This window comes from Anopheles nili, chromosome 3, assembly GCF_943737925.1.
Source record: "Anopheles nili chromosome 3, idAnoNiliSN_F5_01, whole genome shotgun sequence".
NCBI classification, from domain to species: Eukaryota; Metazoa; Arthropoda; class Insecta; order Diptera; family Culicidae; genus Anopheles; species Anopheles nili.
In genome coordinates, this window is record NC_071292.1 from 7,390,582 (window position 1) to 7,406,204 (window position 15,623).

General features: G+C 46.4%; 1 protein-coding gene across 2 annotated transcripts in view; it reads left to right on the plus strand.

The window, feature by feature from the left end:
• LOC128723404 (neural-cadherin) overlaps window positions 1-15,623 on the plus strand; it is a 166,718-nt gene that overhangs the window by 28,269 nt on the left and 122,826 nt on the right. For both annotated transcript variants that reach the window (XM_053817140.1, XM_053817139.1), the window contains one exon: window positions 11,656-11,845. In XM_053817140.1, the coding sequence (XP_053673115.1) occupies window positions 11,656-11,845 (190 nt within the window). The remainder of the gene's footprint in view (window positions 1-11,655; window positions 11,846-15,623) is intronic.

The window sequence follows — 15,623 nt, forward strand, 5'->3', positions numbered from 1 at the left end:
TCCCCCGTCAACGGCGTATAGTTTTGGGTTTGTTTCATAACCCGTTTATTAATCCATTCAGTTGGTAAAGGGTTTGTTTTACTCGTTTTGAAGAGACATTTTTATTACGCTTTTTTATCTTTACTCGTCGCGATTTTCTCTCGTTCTGGCTCTCGCTTTTAAATTGCTATCGGTTCATGTGATTTTTTTACGGCAGCAGCCGAGATTTTTTAAAACAAATTTTCAGACAGGAAACGCTAGTGCTTTGTTCAATTGCGGCCCGCGATAGTCGAATGCAATCATTTTTCCGGCGAGTTCATTTTTCGACCCCTAACGTTTAACGACGGTGCGAAAATATTTCAATTACAATCCGTACAAAATCAGAACGCACAAATACCCCAAAATTTTGTCCCTCCTCAAATCAGTCCAACGAAGGAGGTGGAAAACAAGACAGATCCCTCCAACAACAGCAATGCCACGGAACGGAACACAACGGGCGTGCAAGAGCCCTCAACGAAGTGAATTGATTTTTGATCACCGAATTTGTTTTTTGCTCTCTTTTTTCTCTCTTTCTCTCTTCTCTCTCTTTTTCTATTTTGCAAACCTTCCGTAATCCTGTAAATGCCGCGAATTTTTGCGACGGTGGACTACAAAAATAACTCGGCGAAATGCGGCCAATTCAACGATCGTCGTTTAATGCAACTTTACACGCGGACAAATTCGTTTTTTCCTGTCGCTGTGTTACCGAATTTGAATGCTCCTCGCTGTTACTATCGCACAAATGATGTTTGTTTTTTGTTCCCGTGCTTTTTGCTACTCCCTTACCTAATGGTGGCCGTGGCACATTATTCAATTTTTGGATCGATGTATTCATTTCCGCTTTATTTTTTTTCCGTTGTATTGTGCGCACGGATACGTACATCTCACCAATGGTTTTTGTTGTTGTATTTTTCTGATCGTTGTTTTTTCATTTTTGTTTTGTTTAACGGTCTATTTTTGTCATTATCAACTGGGCACTCAAACGCATTCGTGCAATGGTGTATTTTTTTTGGCTCTTCAACTTGCTGTTACATTGATATTGGCCAAATTTATCATCGCCTTTTTGATATTGAACTTGAATTTTTGCTTTTTGCTGATTTTGTCGTCCGTGTATTGCTGTTTTTGCTTTTGTTCCACATTTTCGTTACGCACCGGCTGTAACCGTTTTTTTTGTGCCAATTATCCTGCCCCAACCACTCCCACTTCACCCAACCCGCCACACAAACGCAAACGTAACTCGTTTTTGTTGTCTACAATCCAATGTAACGGGAAATGAAAATTCGCAACTACGCAACCGTGCCCCGTAGCGCGAAACGTACAAACTCGAAGCGATGGCCCAAGACAAAGGATACCCACCGCTGTCGCGGACGGTCGAGGTGCAGATCGATGTCGTCGATCGGGCCAATAACCCGCCCGTCTGGGACAATACGGTTTACGGGCCGATTTACGTCAAAGAAAATATGCCAGTCGGTGGAAAGGTTGTCTCGATAAAAGCCAGGTCTGTGTTGAGGCGCTTGCACGCGCCGTTATGTTTTTTTAAAACGGATTTTTGTTTGTTTTTGTCCTGCGGACTCATTGTTTTCGTTACATCACCATCACAACCCTGCCGTAACACAACGTTCGCTAATAGTCTGATAGCTCTGCCATTGATAGGGCGATCATTTTGTTCTATAGGCTGTACAAAGGTGAACGTACACGGGAATTCAAATGGAATAGTCGCATTTAATCAGCTCATCAGCGTGCTTGTATAGAAATTAATTTTGTTTTTTGTTTAAGCCTTCGGAAAAAAATGTGATGATAAGCACTGCAGCTGTGTACCAAATGCCGTCGAGTGAAATTCGTCGAATTGTTAGGTCAAGAAAATGTAAAAGAATTTTCATTCCTCGTACAGATGTTTCCTTTGAAAGCTGGGTAGAAATCCGCGCCGTGCCTGCGCTATAGATGCATTCTTGTTGTGTAGCCGCATAATGAGCAAGCCTGATTACCGAATACCGAACGGTAGCTGTAACGAGATCGTGGAATTACAACGGAATTTCATCAAGACATCACCGGCAGTGATTATTCAGCTTCTCCGTTGGATTCGAGTAGAACGAAGCTCTAGGACGGAATGTGATTGGCATTTTGCCATGGGTTGGAAAATGAAAAGAAACAAGGAAACATACCACACGGTTTGCCGCTCTTGGTGTATTGCAATGTTTGCAAAAGGAGCATGCAATCGGGACATCGGAGCTTCTCCGTTTGAATGGGTGGTTGAGTTGGGTTGCTGGTTTTTTTAACAGCACACTCCGAAAGCAATCCCTTTCGGCTACATATATTCACAATGCATACCGAGGGTTTATCCTGCCGGAGGTTTGATTAACTTCCCGTGACCGGAGGTTGAAAGTGCACACCGCTAGGTACTGTTTGCACCGCGAGTTAGCATCAGCAAATGCGGCTGAGTGAAGTTGCCGAGTAGTGGAAATTAATAAAACTGTAATCCCCTTTCAGTCCGTTTGGTCGCTTGCTTTAAGCAACATCTTATTGCACTCGATCGAATGCACATTAGCCGCCAGCGGGCGTCTACTGCCGGAAGGTTCCGTCAGCTCATCGGGGCTTAATTAACTTTCCATTAGCATCATTACCGCCCGGCGAAGGAGTGCTCTTAACCGCTCGATGATTGCACCCGACGTAGATGGGTGTGCTTACTTGTTTTGCATCGTAAATGAAGTGGGTGCAGTGAGGCGAACCGGTGATATCGCATTTCGCAAATTGATATCCCTTACACGATCGAGTGCTTCTCCCGCTCCGGAGAAATTTGCTAGCATGTCCTGCTATGGAGGTTCGCGGTTCTCCCCCCGGAGGAGGTTATGAATTATTTACTTCTATAATTTACAGTCCTTCTCTGCGATCTTGGTGCGTACGGTTTGGCATAGAACGCTCGCCGCTAGAGATGATATGTGAACCATTTTGTGAAGGCATACAAATGAGCGCAAAATTAATGGGAAATGAACAAAAAAACTCGTTAAGCAAGAGTCTCTCTTACACACACACACACACACACACACACATACACATAACGGCACTGGTGGCCACCAAGCAAGTGAAAAACGTTTTCTGCTCTCCCTTCTCGTGTTCTGCTGCGTCCTTCCGACGGCTAACCCTTCACCGGAAGCGTAATATTTGCTCAGTTTCCGAGGATGAGTTAGTTATGGCTGGTTAACCGGTCCTTAGGATGAGGTTTTTCCAACTCCATTTTGTTCACACGTGGGGAAAGCGGTTGTTTGCTTTTTTATTCTAAGTTGACCGGAACCGTTCGGTGGTTGTGTACACGATGGAAAATTCGCCCAACATTTGGCCGACCAAAACCGGTGGACGTTCACGCTGTGCCCTCTCGTGCGCGTACGCGTTCTGCGCCTTCCAGGATCTGTTCCGTCGCGTTCGCCGACATGATGAGCGCAGCTGGTAATAAGGAAATTAATTATTTTCCCGCTCTTGCTCTCTGCGTTCGCAATGTGCTGCGAGGCGTGTTGCTTGGCGCAGGGAATCATGATCAACAACAAACGGCAGCTACAACGCCAACACCGGGAGCTTTTTAAGGATTGACCCCACGGCGAGCGTAATATTTAGTGGTTTGGGTTTTTGGGTTTCTGTTTCGAGGGATGCATACCAAATGTGCTTCCAGTGAACTTTCGTTCCACCCCGGTGGTAGTTAAAAGAATGTGCGGCGAAAAAAAAGCGAACAAAAAAAAACACACGCACACGTGCACATATTGCTTTCCTTGCCATCCACCGTTGTTAGCTTTTTTTAAGCGCTCGAACCCATTGGAAGAGGGAGAAAACCGGGAAGGACTGAAAAAGGGACCTTACATGTCGGACAGTTGCGGACCGGCGATGCGGCCTCAGCGCGGGCACGGAAGGACTCCATGCATATCTCATGTGGATGATTTTTTGTGCTTTGTTCTAAAAACACTTGCCTTTCGGCGGTTGCCTTTAAAATAAAAGCAGATGGAGACAAAAAATCGCCCGAGCACAATCTCATCGCAAAACAAAAACACAGCGGGCAGCGGTCTGCTCGAGCATAAAAAAGGGGACAACATTTTTGATAAAAAATACACACCCCCAGGACCCACGAGGCGCGTACACAACCACACACACACGCGCGCACAGGCGTGTCCGTGTTGCCTGTGGGGCCTGAAATGCTTTTGAATTTTTCATGCAAGGAATAACATTCTCGCGCTTTTCTAGCATGGCGTAGCTTTGCCTCTGAATGTCACGCGTGGCCGCTGTTGTGTGTGAGCGTGTGCTTGCGAGTGTGAGCCATACGTCTCGGGTTCTGCTGACCTCTGGGATCTTCATTTGATGATCCTCGGGGATCAGGCGCCCGGAATGGAAACCGCGCACGTACTTATCAGAGCACACGCCCTAGTAGTGGGAAAACCATGTTCCAAACGTTGATCCGCTGTCTGGCATTATCAGCTAAAATATTAAGAAAAAAGCAAGAAACCCAAATAATCCCACCGCGTTAGTCGCGTTCGTTTGTTTGCTTTAGTTTTGCTTGTTATCTTCGGTAATTCTTGCACGAGGCGTTTGCAGAGGGTTTTGCTGATGCAAAAAAAAAGGTTAAGAGGATCGCCGAGTTGCGTTGCCCTTTTTTGTCGCTTCGTCCGATAGTAATGGTGATTGCGAAGAGCGTCAAATGGGCAGGATGCGTATCAAAGATTAAACCCGCTTTCCATAGTAGCGTTATGCTGCTTGTTGGGTTTAAAATAGGCACACAAAATCTGCGTCAGTAATGAAGATTTACAAAATTGTTGATTGTATGTTCTTCACTGTTTCACTCATCACTATGCTTGGAATTTTCCGGTGCTCTGATTTATGAATGTCCTGAATGAAATAGTACATTGGGTATTTAGAGCATCATGGAATCTTTTTTGCTGTTCTGCTATTTCTTGTATTGGTAGAAAAGGCTTTAACAGCTTGTTTTTTGCTCAAACAGTCAAATTGATATGTTTACTACAGAGACAGGAAGACTCCTCGGTTGGTTAACCCATGTCTGGGTTCGCTGTTCCAGCGCAAAACGGATTTTATGCACGCTTCGGACGACCCCGGAGGATTACCGAGAGATTAGGCGAAACTCTAATTATGTTGTTTAAGATGGAGCGCATTACCGGCCGTGTAATGCGCGACAGTTCGAATGTAATTCCACATTCCATTCCATTCCCATTAACCCATTCATCCATCCGCGCACCGAAACACTGTCCGGATTTTCTCGTCGCTTCCCTCAAGCCATCCTAGAATATCACTGCTCCCGGATAGCGTTCCGGAAGTTGGACGAATCCCGTCCGGATGAGTAGCCGAGGGAATAATGTACGGTCAGTGAGGAAAAGAGCGAACAAAAAAAAAATACAACCGTCTCCAGGCGAAGGACATTTTTTGCATGGCGCTTCTTTTTTTACTCACTAGCTGCATCCCATCCATAATCCTGAACCGCAGCTGTTTGGGCTTTTTGCTTCTTATCTTGCTGCCAGCATCTGCTCCAGCTGTCCTCGGGCTGGGTTCGCTTTCGCTGATGGCGGAGATAAAGAGCAGCAAACAGGAGCTGCTATTTGCGCTTCCTCCAGAAACACTGGCATTGTGTAACTACAGCGGTGGGAAACCGCAGACGGGTCCCGGTGCTTAAGCCTTCATCCCTTGCGCGAGTAAGGGAAACAGGACGCAAAGATGCCTTTGCGGTGAAGGACGGACAGGCGGACGGATCCTGGCAACGCTTCTATGACGGAATATGTCCATAGAAGAGATAGTCCTCGAGCTCGAGCCATCATATCACACCGAAGGGCTGGTTACCGTGTAGTTATCACTAGCGCACCCATCGATAAGAGTAAAAGTCGTCGACGGGTGACGGGCTGAGCTGCACGCGTCGTTACGGAACGAATCCAAGCGCGTACAAGCAGACGCTAGTACGCTGAATGAAGTAATTTGAATTGCTCTACCGTCGTGGGTAGATGGTGCTGCCGGGATGGCACGAATGGCAGGACGATACGTAAACGGTTCCGTCGAGTGAGCGGTAAAAGCTAACGATGGACGGTTATATTTTTATGATGTCCGCGTACGCTTACAAAAGGCGTCCGGGTGCATGCATGTAGGCCACCATAGATACACAGTTGCCAAGGAAGTAACTTTATCCGGCGCGATTCGTACGTGAGACGGGAAGCGTGCGTCTGTTTGCAAAGACCGAGCTTTCCGGTCGTGTGCGAGTGGTGGTGAATGAAAATTCATTATCAGCGGTGAGTAGGTGGGCCCGGAACATCCGGCATTCCACGTTCGCGTAATCATACATTGTGGGTTGCGTACTGAGAATGGTAAAAGAATGCACAAGCTTGGCATGCTAGATGAACGTATTTTTAGAGCAAGCTTCAAAGCTGCGTTCAGGAATTCAAGAGCGTTTATCAATGGATATATTATAAGGATGATTCATGGATATAGATTTTGTACCAGCTTGAAGCGGTATGTAAGCGGGGATTATGTAACGACATATCGTGCCATCCAGGGGGCAGATGAGCAAATCGGGAAACCGGGATTATGCACGTTTGGTTGGAGATGTTTTGATCGCTCGCGAATACGGGCCTAAAGACCGCACCGAGCACGGCCGGGGTTTAGTGATGTTTTTAGCGATTTCTCGCATCCGGAACGGGACAACGTGGCCGTAACGGTTGAAGCGCGGAATGCGGGCGCGCTTCAGTTTATGCTGTCATAAACATGTTCATAAAATGGCTGCACGGGACGCGTCCCTGTATGCGCTTTGCTTTATCTCGCAGCGTAGCTGGTCGGGCTGGCTGGTCAGTGCCTTTTAATAACGCCCATCGAGAGGGCCTAATCGAAAGGAAAGAGCCAACCAGAGCAAGATGGAAGCCAATGAAATTTCCCGCGCTCTTCAGCAGACGCGGCCGCGAACCCTGGCGATGTAATTGGGAAGTTACGAGGGATGTAAACGATAATTCATGAAGTGTGTGCCCTTGATAAGAACGGAGGTGTAACGCACAACAATAAAGCAGCATCCACGAGAAAGATAGAGAGACAAAAAAAAACACACACACCCCAATCCTGTACACGAAATGGCACGCTCCCCTTGCAATCACGACGCGTACGGCGCACACACAAATGTGGAAGCGAGTAATGGGCAACTATGCTTCATGTTTCCGACAGCGCATAAGGGTGCCGTACCTGAAAGCGACAGCCCTTGCGGAACGGTTTTATTTCTCCCCGGATGTTTCCTTTCGCACGCGAAATTTACGGCGGTGCAGCACGGACACCGGGATCGTCCCTGCTATTGCGATCCGTTCATCGCGTACGGGCGCGTGAAGAGCGAAGAAAATGTGTTTGCTCGAATCGGTATCCTTCGGTTTTATTTCGAGGATTCTTTTGAAAGATTCACTCCACTCCTTCGTCCAAGGAAAAGTGCTGGTGGTGGGCAAATTGGGACAGAAGAGAGCCTTTGAAATCAACAAGTGTACAGGTCGGAAGTGATGCGCAATTTTTGTTTTTCTTTCACTTTCCAATCTTTTCGTTATCCTCGGAACTGTTAAAACGAGCTGACCGGAAACTCCATAACTCGAAGCAAAGGTGAACCCTCCTGTGCCGGGTAATTTTTGTTTTTCATCCTGAGAAAATGAGACGAAGCAAGAATCGCGCTCAATTCAACCAGAATGATCTTTGGCATCGCATCCGCCCCCAGGGGTAGGAGTAGCCCATCCGTTCGATAAGCTTTCGGAATATTATTTCACATTTTTTTTGCCGTTGTTGTTGCGCGTTTTGTTTTATTGCTGGCAGTAAAATATTTACAGAACTTTGCCCATATCTCGGTGGCACAGCTACCACGGGGTTTCGGGAAGGACACGAAGGACATAAAGAATTGGTCGGTCGAATCCAATTCCACGGTGGGATCGAATCCCATTAAACATTACTCGAGTGCCGGTGGGAGGCGGCATCATTTTTCTTCGTCTCAATTTCTCCACGAGACCCCCACGCGCGGATCGATGTACCGGGCTGGTGAAGCTAAATATCACAAATTAGGTACACACCGTAGGGTGAGCCTTTGCGGATGAATTCCTGGGGTTCTCCCTTTTGAACGGCCACGTTGTCTTTGCGCTTTCGGGCGCCCCGCGATGGTTCCTGGTGGGTCCGCTCATCGATGGAGATAAATATAAATCGAATATTTATTGCAAAAGTTTCGGGCACCCCTGCACGGTGTGCGGCTTTTGGGGATATATTTTTCGAACGCCCAGGTTATCAGGCGTTTCTTTTACGCCGACATTCATTGCTGGGTCGGTTGACGTTTTTACCTCGTAGTTCTCGGGGGCCGTTGCTGTATTGCGGAAATCGTTTGGGTGATTTTTGCTGGTAAATTTTCCTCTCCTATAAAGCAGCGCACTAGCGAAGGTAACGACTCGGTTGTGCCCTTGAGTTCTAAAGGAAAGTAAAGCGAGTTTTTTCGATGCTCCAAAGGTACGAACAAAGAACCACTTCCCAGACGGTTGAAGAGTTAACATTTTCAAAGCATTACTCAACCACCCCACGTACACAGGGATGCGCATTCAGGGCGCAATGATGGAGCGTTGTGGGACGACAAGGCAAATAGCAATTAATAATCATTCGTCGATTCGATACGCTGACCCAATGGTGTGGGACTACGGCGTGGGTTCGTCAGACTGTAAATTGTAGGGATTTTTTGTCTCCGTTTGGAATTCCGTTGCAAAGTTTCTGACCCGGGTATAGTCGTTCTGCGTTTGTCGTGTGTCCGACGGATGTGAGCTGGTGGTGGCCCTTTCCACTGCAACCTCACGCCCAATCCCAGTGGGGTCATCCAACAAGTGGTAGACGATGGCTTGGCCGGGTCAGTATGTTGCTAGGATAACTTTTGATTAATGTATTTTTTTTCCGGCCGGTGCTTTGCCGTCGGTGGACGTGCCAGGGAGGAAAAAGTTTAAAAATTCAATTACCTCCACAGATGCTTGCCTATGACAATGACGCGCTGGAGGCGGAGGAACTGGAAAGATTTTAGTCCTTCAAGCGAAGCGCAAAGTCGTCGCTATCACCACTGCCTCCATCGCCAAGGGTCACCAGAGTAGGTTCATGATTTTCGCATCATCCAGGCACTCATCCAAGTGCCTTTCGATTTCGCTACGGGTTGTGCTGTCGCAGTAGTTTTCAAGTATCGCGTGATCGGTAAAAGATGGGCATATTGGTCGACGACTAGAAAGTGTCACGTATCGAGTGACATTATAACATTCCGACGGGTTGGTCACAGTTTGTTCCATATTGTTTTGGCCTGTGGATTGAAAAACGGCACCCGATTGAACGTGAAATCAACATGTTGTTGTAAAATGTAGCACTACCCTTCTGGGCGACGTATGCGTTTGAATAATTCATGAGAAGTGCATAGCATCCGGTATGTTTTATGGGGTTTTCTTCAAAGCAAAGTTTCGCCCTCGTGGCCTCCTGTTGGTGGATTGAATTCTGCCAAGTGCTTCATTAGGTTTCCGGTTCTTTTCCCAAAAAAAGAGGCCATGGAATGGGCCATCAACACATACGAACCCGCAGATACGTGTGGAAGAATGGAAGACGAGGGGCGAGAAATTTATAAAATCTTTTAAAAGTTTCGTGCTCAAACTTTTGGTCGCTCGCACAAACAGCGGAACTTTATTTCGCTGCTTAAAATCTTCGTATAATTTTGTAAACCCAGAAAATGAAAGACGCATCCGGCCAACCGGTTGAGGCTGTCGGTGGGTTGCCGATAGATGCGAGGACATGGGCTTCTTGTATTTTTCTCGTACTTCCTGTGCTTAAAATGGGAAGAGGCGAAATGTGAGAAGAACCCCTTTAGCCAAAAGCAGAATAGAAATAAAAAAAATACCCACAGAAACTCTCTTCTGCAAGGGTGATAGAACAGGAAGAACGTGAAGGAAAGTTTGCAAGTAAATCTCGGGCCCTAAGCCTGCGATTGGCTTTATCTACGGCAGCATATGTAGGTGGGCTGCTCAAAAACGGCAAGACTTTCGTAAGCATTTTTTCTGACCGTCCAGGCGCGCTCACATTTCGCTCATACGGATGATGTTTTTTGTGCCTCTCTTGCTCTGCCGTTATTATTTATGTAGGCTGAAAGAAGGGCTTTTCCGATGTTTTTGTCGGGGCCATTTTCCTCCATCACTGCCGGTCTGTTTTGCATTTTACACGTCACACGGAGTGGGCAACACGAAACATGATGCTGTCTGTCTTTCTGGTCGAAAGTCAGCCTGCTGCGGCTGCAATGGGAGCTTTTTTTAAAATTGCGTATGCTTCTGTGAAGATCACCCGGGTACCAAGGAAAAGCTGATGCCGGGTGGCAGCTTTTCATTGCTATCCTTGGTAAACGGAGTAAAGGCTTGCGTGTGCTCGCTCTCATTTATGTTCCATTTCTTAAAGAGTCAGCTTATGGGTTTTTTTTTTCATCCCCGAGCCAGACATAAATGCTCTCTAGGAAATTTTACAACGACAGCTTTGCGGAAAAAATGCATCAAAAAAATACGCGCATTTCTTACACAACTAAGTGGCTTATCATCGCACATTTAACTTGCAGTTTCCAACTGGGAAATATCAAACAGTATACTTTGTTTTCAATATTATGAGCTGATTATGCAAACAAAGGAAGTTTTTTCAGGAATACACGTTTCAAATTTCGCTGTCTCTTTTATTTCCATTAAAAATGACTATGCACTCTGGGAAATTTGTCCTTTGCATTACGAAATTATTTATCTGCTCGGTTTTAATTTAGAAAAATTTAGAAACATTTATTACTGTTCCTTTTCTGTCAATTTGTCTGTTAACAGTATTCTTATAACGAAAAACATTTTTGATTAGAATCTACTACAACCAATATCATCATGACTGTGAAATCTGAAACGCGTAAGCAAACGAAGAAAATCTTCCAGAGAAAGGACATTTTTTTGAGAGTGTTACGGCCGAGGTTCATTTTTTGTACCGAGTAATCCTCATCGGAGAGATTTTTTTGTAGCTCTTTGGCCTTAACCATTGGGCAGGCTACGTGATTACCGCACAGCATTCGAATGTTAGTCCCGCCGGTTAAGGCCGTTTCATCCATTGTCGTGCAATGGTAAAGCGAAACTACGGAAGCTTGTTAGCCTTCACAAACAGTGACGCACAAGAGTCACCGTTTCGTTCAGAAGATGAAAACCCGACACTCGTTTTACCGAAAATCGAAGGATGCGGCCATTCGCCGGCGTGGTTGACAGATCGTGTTCATTTTAATGGTCGTGTCGCTAATTGGATGGCAACGTAGAAATCTAAATGGGATCATTTTCAAAAAAGAATCCTCGGGATGGGCAGCTTACCTGGGCTCTTTTGTTGGTTTGCAATTTCGCGCAGCTCAACCGAGGATTCTCCAGGTTCATGGTCGTTGTATGTTTGTTTATTTTTTCAGCGAACTGTATTCTTGATTTTTGTTCTTTAGTTTTTCATTTAACATCACTTGTGTAATACTAATGCGTAATCGTAGCAACTAACAATAAGTAGAATCAACAGGCAACTCATGAAGAAGAATGGTATACTTACACATGTATTTTCTTTCCACCACTTCAAAACACACCGTAAATGTTCCGACCACAGCTCGGGAATCGAAGGCAATCCGACAGTTTTTTATCGGCTCATGCCTGGCTCGACAGCCCAAACGAACAAACTGCACACGTTCTACCTGCAGCAAAGACCAGACAACGGTGACACGTGGGCTGACATCAAGGTGAACCATCCACTGGACTTCGAAACGATCAAGGAATACAACTTAACCGTCCGTGTTGAGGTAAGTGGCTGACTAAATGGCAGTGAACCTATGACAGTGAACCTAACCTAGCCATCTTATGATGTTCGACATAAATTTTCAAGCAGTTTCTTGGTGCGACATTATAGAAGCTCCTGTTCCTGGGAGACCGGTTTCTCAACTTATCATCCCATTTTTTTGTTTCCTTGCATCAATGCACAGATTTTATTACATTTCGTGGAAGTTATATTTAAAATTCCCATTAATCTAGTACCCTACCACTTGTTTGAATAAAAGCACTATAGCGCGAATAGTAATTTGCCGTTTCGTTGACTAGATGCTTCTGGAGCATTTCTTCTTTTGTTTTGACTTTTCATCCAAGCAGTGTTTGAACTGAGTTTGAAGTGAAGCAGAAAAAAAGCAATTTGCAAGCCAGAAAACGAGTAGTATAAAAACTGGAAACCGTTAGAACGCCTTTAGCTTTCAACGAGCTCTTTAGCAATTCATGTGCACTAAATGTGGTTGTACTTTCAAAAAATTTAAAAACTTCATCAATAACCAGTTATTTTCCTATGCGAAATTCCATTTGGATTTATTATCATACTAATGCGCTTGAAAATCGTTCGTCCTGTGACCATGAAACGGCGCCATATCCGATCGGCTGTTGCCCCGTCATCGATCTTGTATCAGCTGGATCGACATTATCATTCCCAGCGTAATCGCTTACACCAAAACGCGCCCGGGAACGCGTGCGCGGAAACGATGCGCGAAAGTTTGTCTTCAAACTGTGCGTTATGAATGAAAATGGCACCTAACTTCCCGGAAACGTGAATGCGTCCTCCGTTCATTCTCGTTATCGCCTTTCAAGGGCTGCCCGCGCAAGAGATACGTGAGGGGGAAAAAAGTTTAACGGCATCGCTTGCCATCGGCTGATTCTGCCGGCGGAAAGATGAAAAACGGCAAGTCAAAACTTTGAATTTGAATAAATTAACTTTTTGGTTGCCTCTCCGTTTTCAGGCTTCGCGGTCGAACGGGCATCCTCGATAGCGGTGATTTTTTTTCTCAGCACAAAACCCGCGAGAGGCGTGGCTCGGAAAACGCGAATGAAGTGGCCGTTCCGAGATTGGGCGATGTTTTATGTTACAGATTTTTCTTTCCATAAAATTTTTGTCCATTTTTAACCCTCCAATAAGCTTCATCTGACTTTGCACTCGTACCTGATGCTATTATTCCGATCTGAAACTGAGAGCAGCGTGAAATTCATTCCCACCAAGGACCTTCCGCGATGTAAAGTAGTTTTTGCGCGTTTCTATGCAATCGATGCACCGGTGAGAGTAAAAAAAAGGCTTACATTCGAACGCACCAACCGCTGAGCCAAAGGCAGACGGGATGAGCCGAGCTTGAAATGAATTTATTTCAAAATCACCGAAAGCTCGTCGTTTTTGCCGGACGTGCCATGTTTGTTTGCGATTCGTCATGCGTCAGGAAAAGGGACTCCACCGAGTGAGACTTTGCGGACGGTGGGAGCGGAATGGCCGGAACGTGCCTAGTTGAAAATTTCCGTCCTTCCGTAATGGTTTTCAGCCAACATCCGGCAAACTGTAGAATCCAGCCTATTCCTTTCGAGAGTGAAGAGGAAAAGTTTTGTGCAAGATGCACGAGGACGAACCGGATGTGGCAGATTGGACGGAAGCTGCCGTTGAACGTTGAAGAGATGCCGGGTTGGGTCAGCGTGCAATTCGAGTGGGCGAGTCTGGAAGTGCACTTTTGGGGGCGCATGTTAGAAACAGTTTTTATTTAGAATCCCTGCGGCCTTCGCCAGGGATCCTTCTCTCACGCGGATGCGCCCGGAATGACCCGCGGCATCGGTGGTTCCGAAATCTCAATTTGCTACCACCGGGCAAGGGCAAAGAAAACTCGAAAACGTCAATGGCCCTCTAGAGTTCTTTCGACTGCAAAAGCGTTCAGCGATCGGAAGCCAAAACCAGCGCTAGTCCAAGCCTGTGGCCAGTTGTGCGTTGTGCGAGAGATAGCGATAATGTTTCTCTTTTCGCTTTCCCGCCGGTACTCATCACCGGTGGCAGACGGTTGGGTACACATGCTTGCGCTACTCGTTTCGGGAAATCGCTTCTAGTGGTCTCGAACAGAAGTTGCCAACGCTCGGTTGCCATAAACTGAACCCTTGCAATAGTTTCCGCGCTCTAGCAGCTGCGCGTCACGGCCCGGCTTACTTTCATATCGTAAAAAAAATCATTTTTACCCATTTCGCTGATCTTTCGATGCGATTTTCATTTCCCCCAGTCCACCCACAAGCACACTTGACTTGGGAGGAAATAGTGTCAAGATTTCTATTTCCCCGCACTTCTTTTTTTTCCCACCTACCGGCTCACTTCTTCCCCGGATGCTCCACCGGGCGGTGATCTCGGTGGTGGAAGCCCGATGAAGTTGGCTCCGATAAAGTTATGGAAGCGAAGCACAAAGCAAACGTCTAAAAGGGAAGGAAAATGAAACTTCCCCGATAAAGACGTGTTTAATTCGTGAGCGGTATGAACGATTCAACTTGTTTCCTTCTCGATGCCGTTCGGTGGATAGTCGAAATTGATGCGATCCAGCCCGCCGGACGGGTGGAACGTTGCGAAAAGTTCGTTCGCAGTTCTTGCCGTTCCTTTTTGGTCGCTTCCAGAAAATCGCCTCCATCTGTAGCGGGCATGGATTTGCGCAGAAACTTTTAATTAGGGCCGCAGATATGTCGGCGAGTCGTGCGGGGTGTCGGTGCGGTGCTATAACGGATGTCGTTTGCTTAAATTTTGCTGCAGACAAACGCTCGATTTTTGTCAATCTCGTGCCAGTGGGCCAGCTGGTGCACCGCGATCCAAATGAAGCCGATATTCTTTTCCTCCCTCGAGGAGAGATAATTAGTTTGTTTTAATAACAATCTCTCACCGGGTCGCGAGCACTTGTGCTTTATGCGCTCGATAAACATTGAAAAGCGGGCTGACGTGGATCGTTGCTAGTTGCTACTTCTTTTCGCACGAGAGTAACGATTTGCCCAAGAGCGCATGATTTGCGCTCAATTTCGCATGTCATCAGCGTTCGCTATGGCAGGTTCACCATTAAACGGCACCCAACACGGCAAGGCAATATAAAACCATTCATCCAAAGACTTTCTCCGGCGGAGCGAATCCTCTCAGTGGTGCGAGTGATACGCCAGCTTCCTCACGCAACGCGAACGCGTGTGCTTCGCCCGGAGGGTTGATGCTGTTGTGCGACCGCGAAATAAATTGATTATTAATTACGAAAGTTTAGCGCTATAAATATGCATGTACCGTACTATTGAGCATAATTTATGAAAATGATTTCGCAAGCGTGAATCAAATTTATGTGCTGCCCGGCCGAAGGTGGGCGAGCATAAAAATTTAAGCAAACACGATGCACGCCGGCGAGAGCTGAAATGTGCTGAAAAGTGCTTGAGCAAACAATTATAGGAGGTCGTCGGGGAGGAAGACAACCCGCAGAAGAAGAAGAAAAAAAGAAGCCAAACGCTCAAACAAAATTGGCTTGGGGCGAGAAACTTTGGCGCGTGTCGGTGCGGTGAGCGGAGCCTAGCGCCAATCAAGCGAAAATAAAATCATATGGTCCTACGTGGATGAAAAATGGGAAAATTCCTTGCACGGGCGCAGCGACAGGATCGATGGTGATGAAGCGGGATGTCGTTTTGCTATTCCGCCTCCACGGTGCTTGTGTGCGGCTCAAAGATTAATGTGGCATCAAATCCGTTTGCGATTAAACAAATCTTTCTTCACTTCTTTGGCTCTCGGAC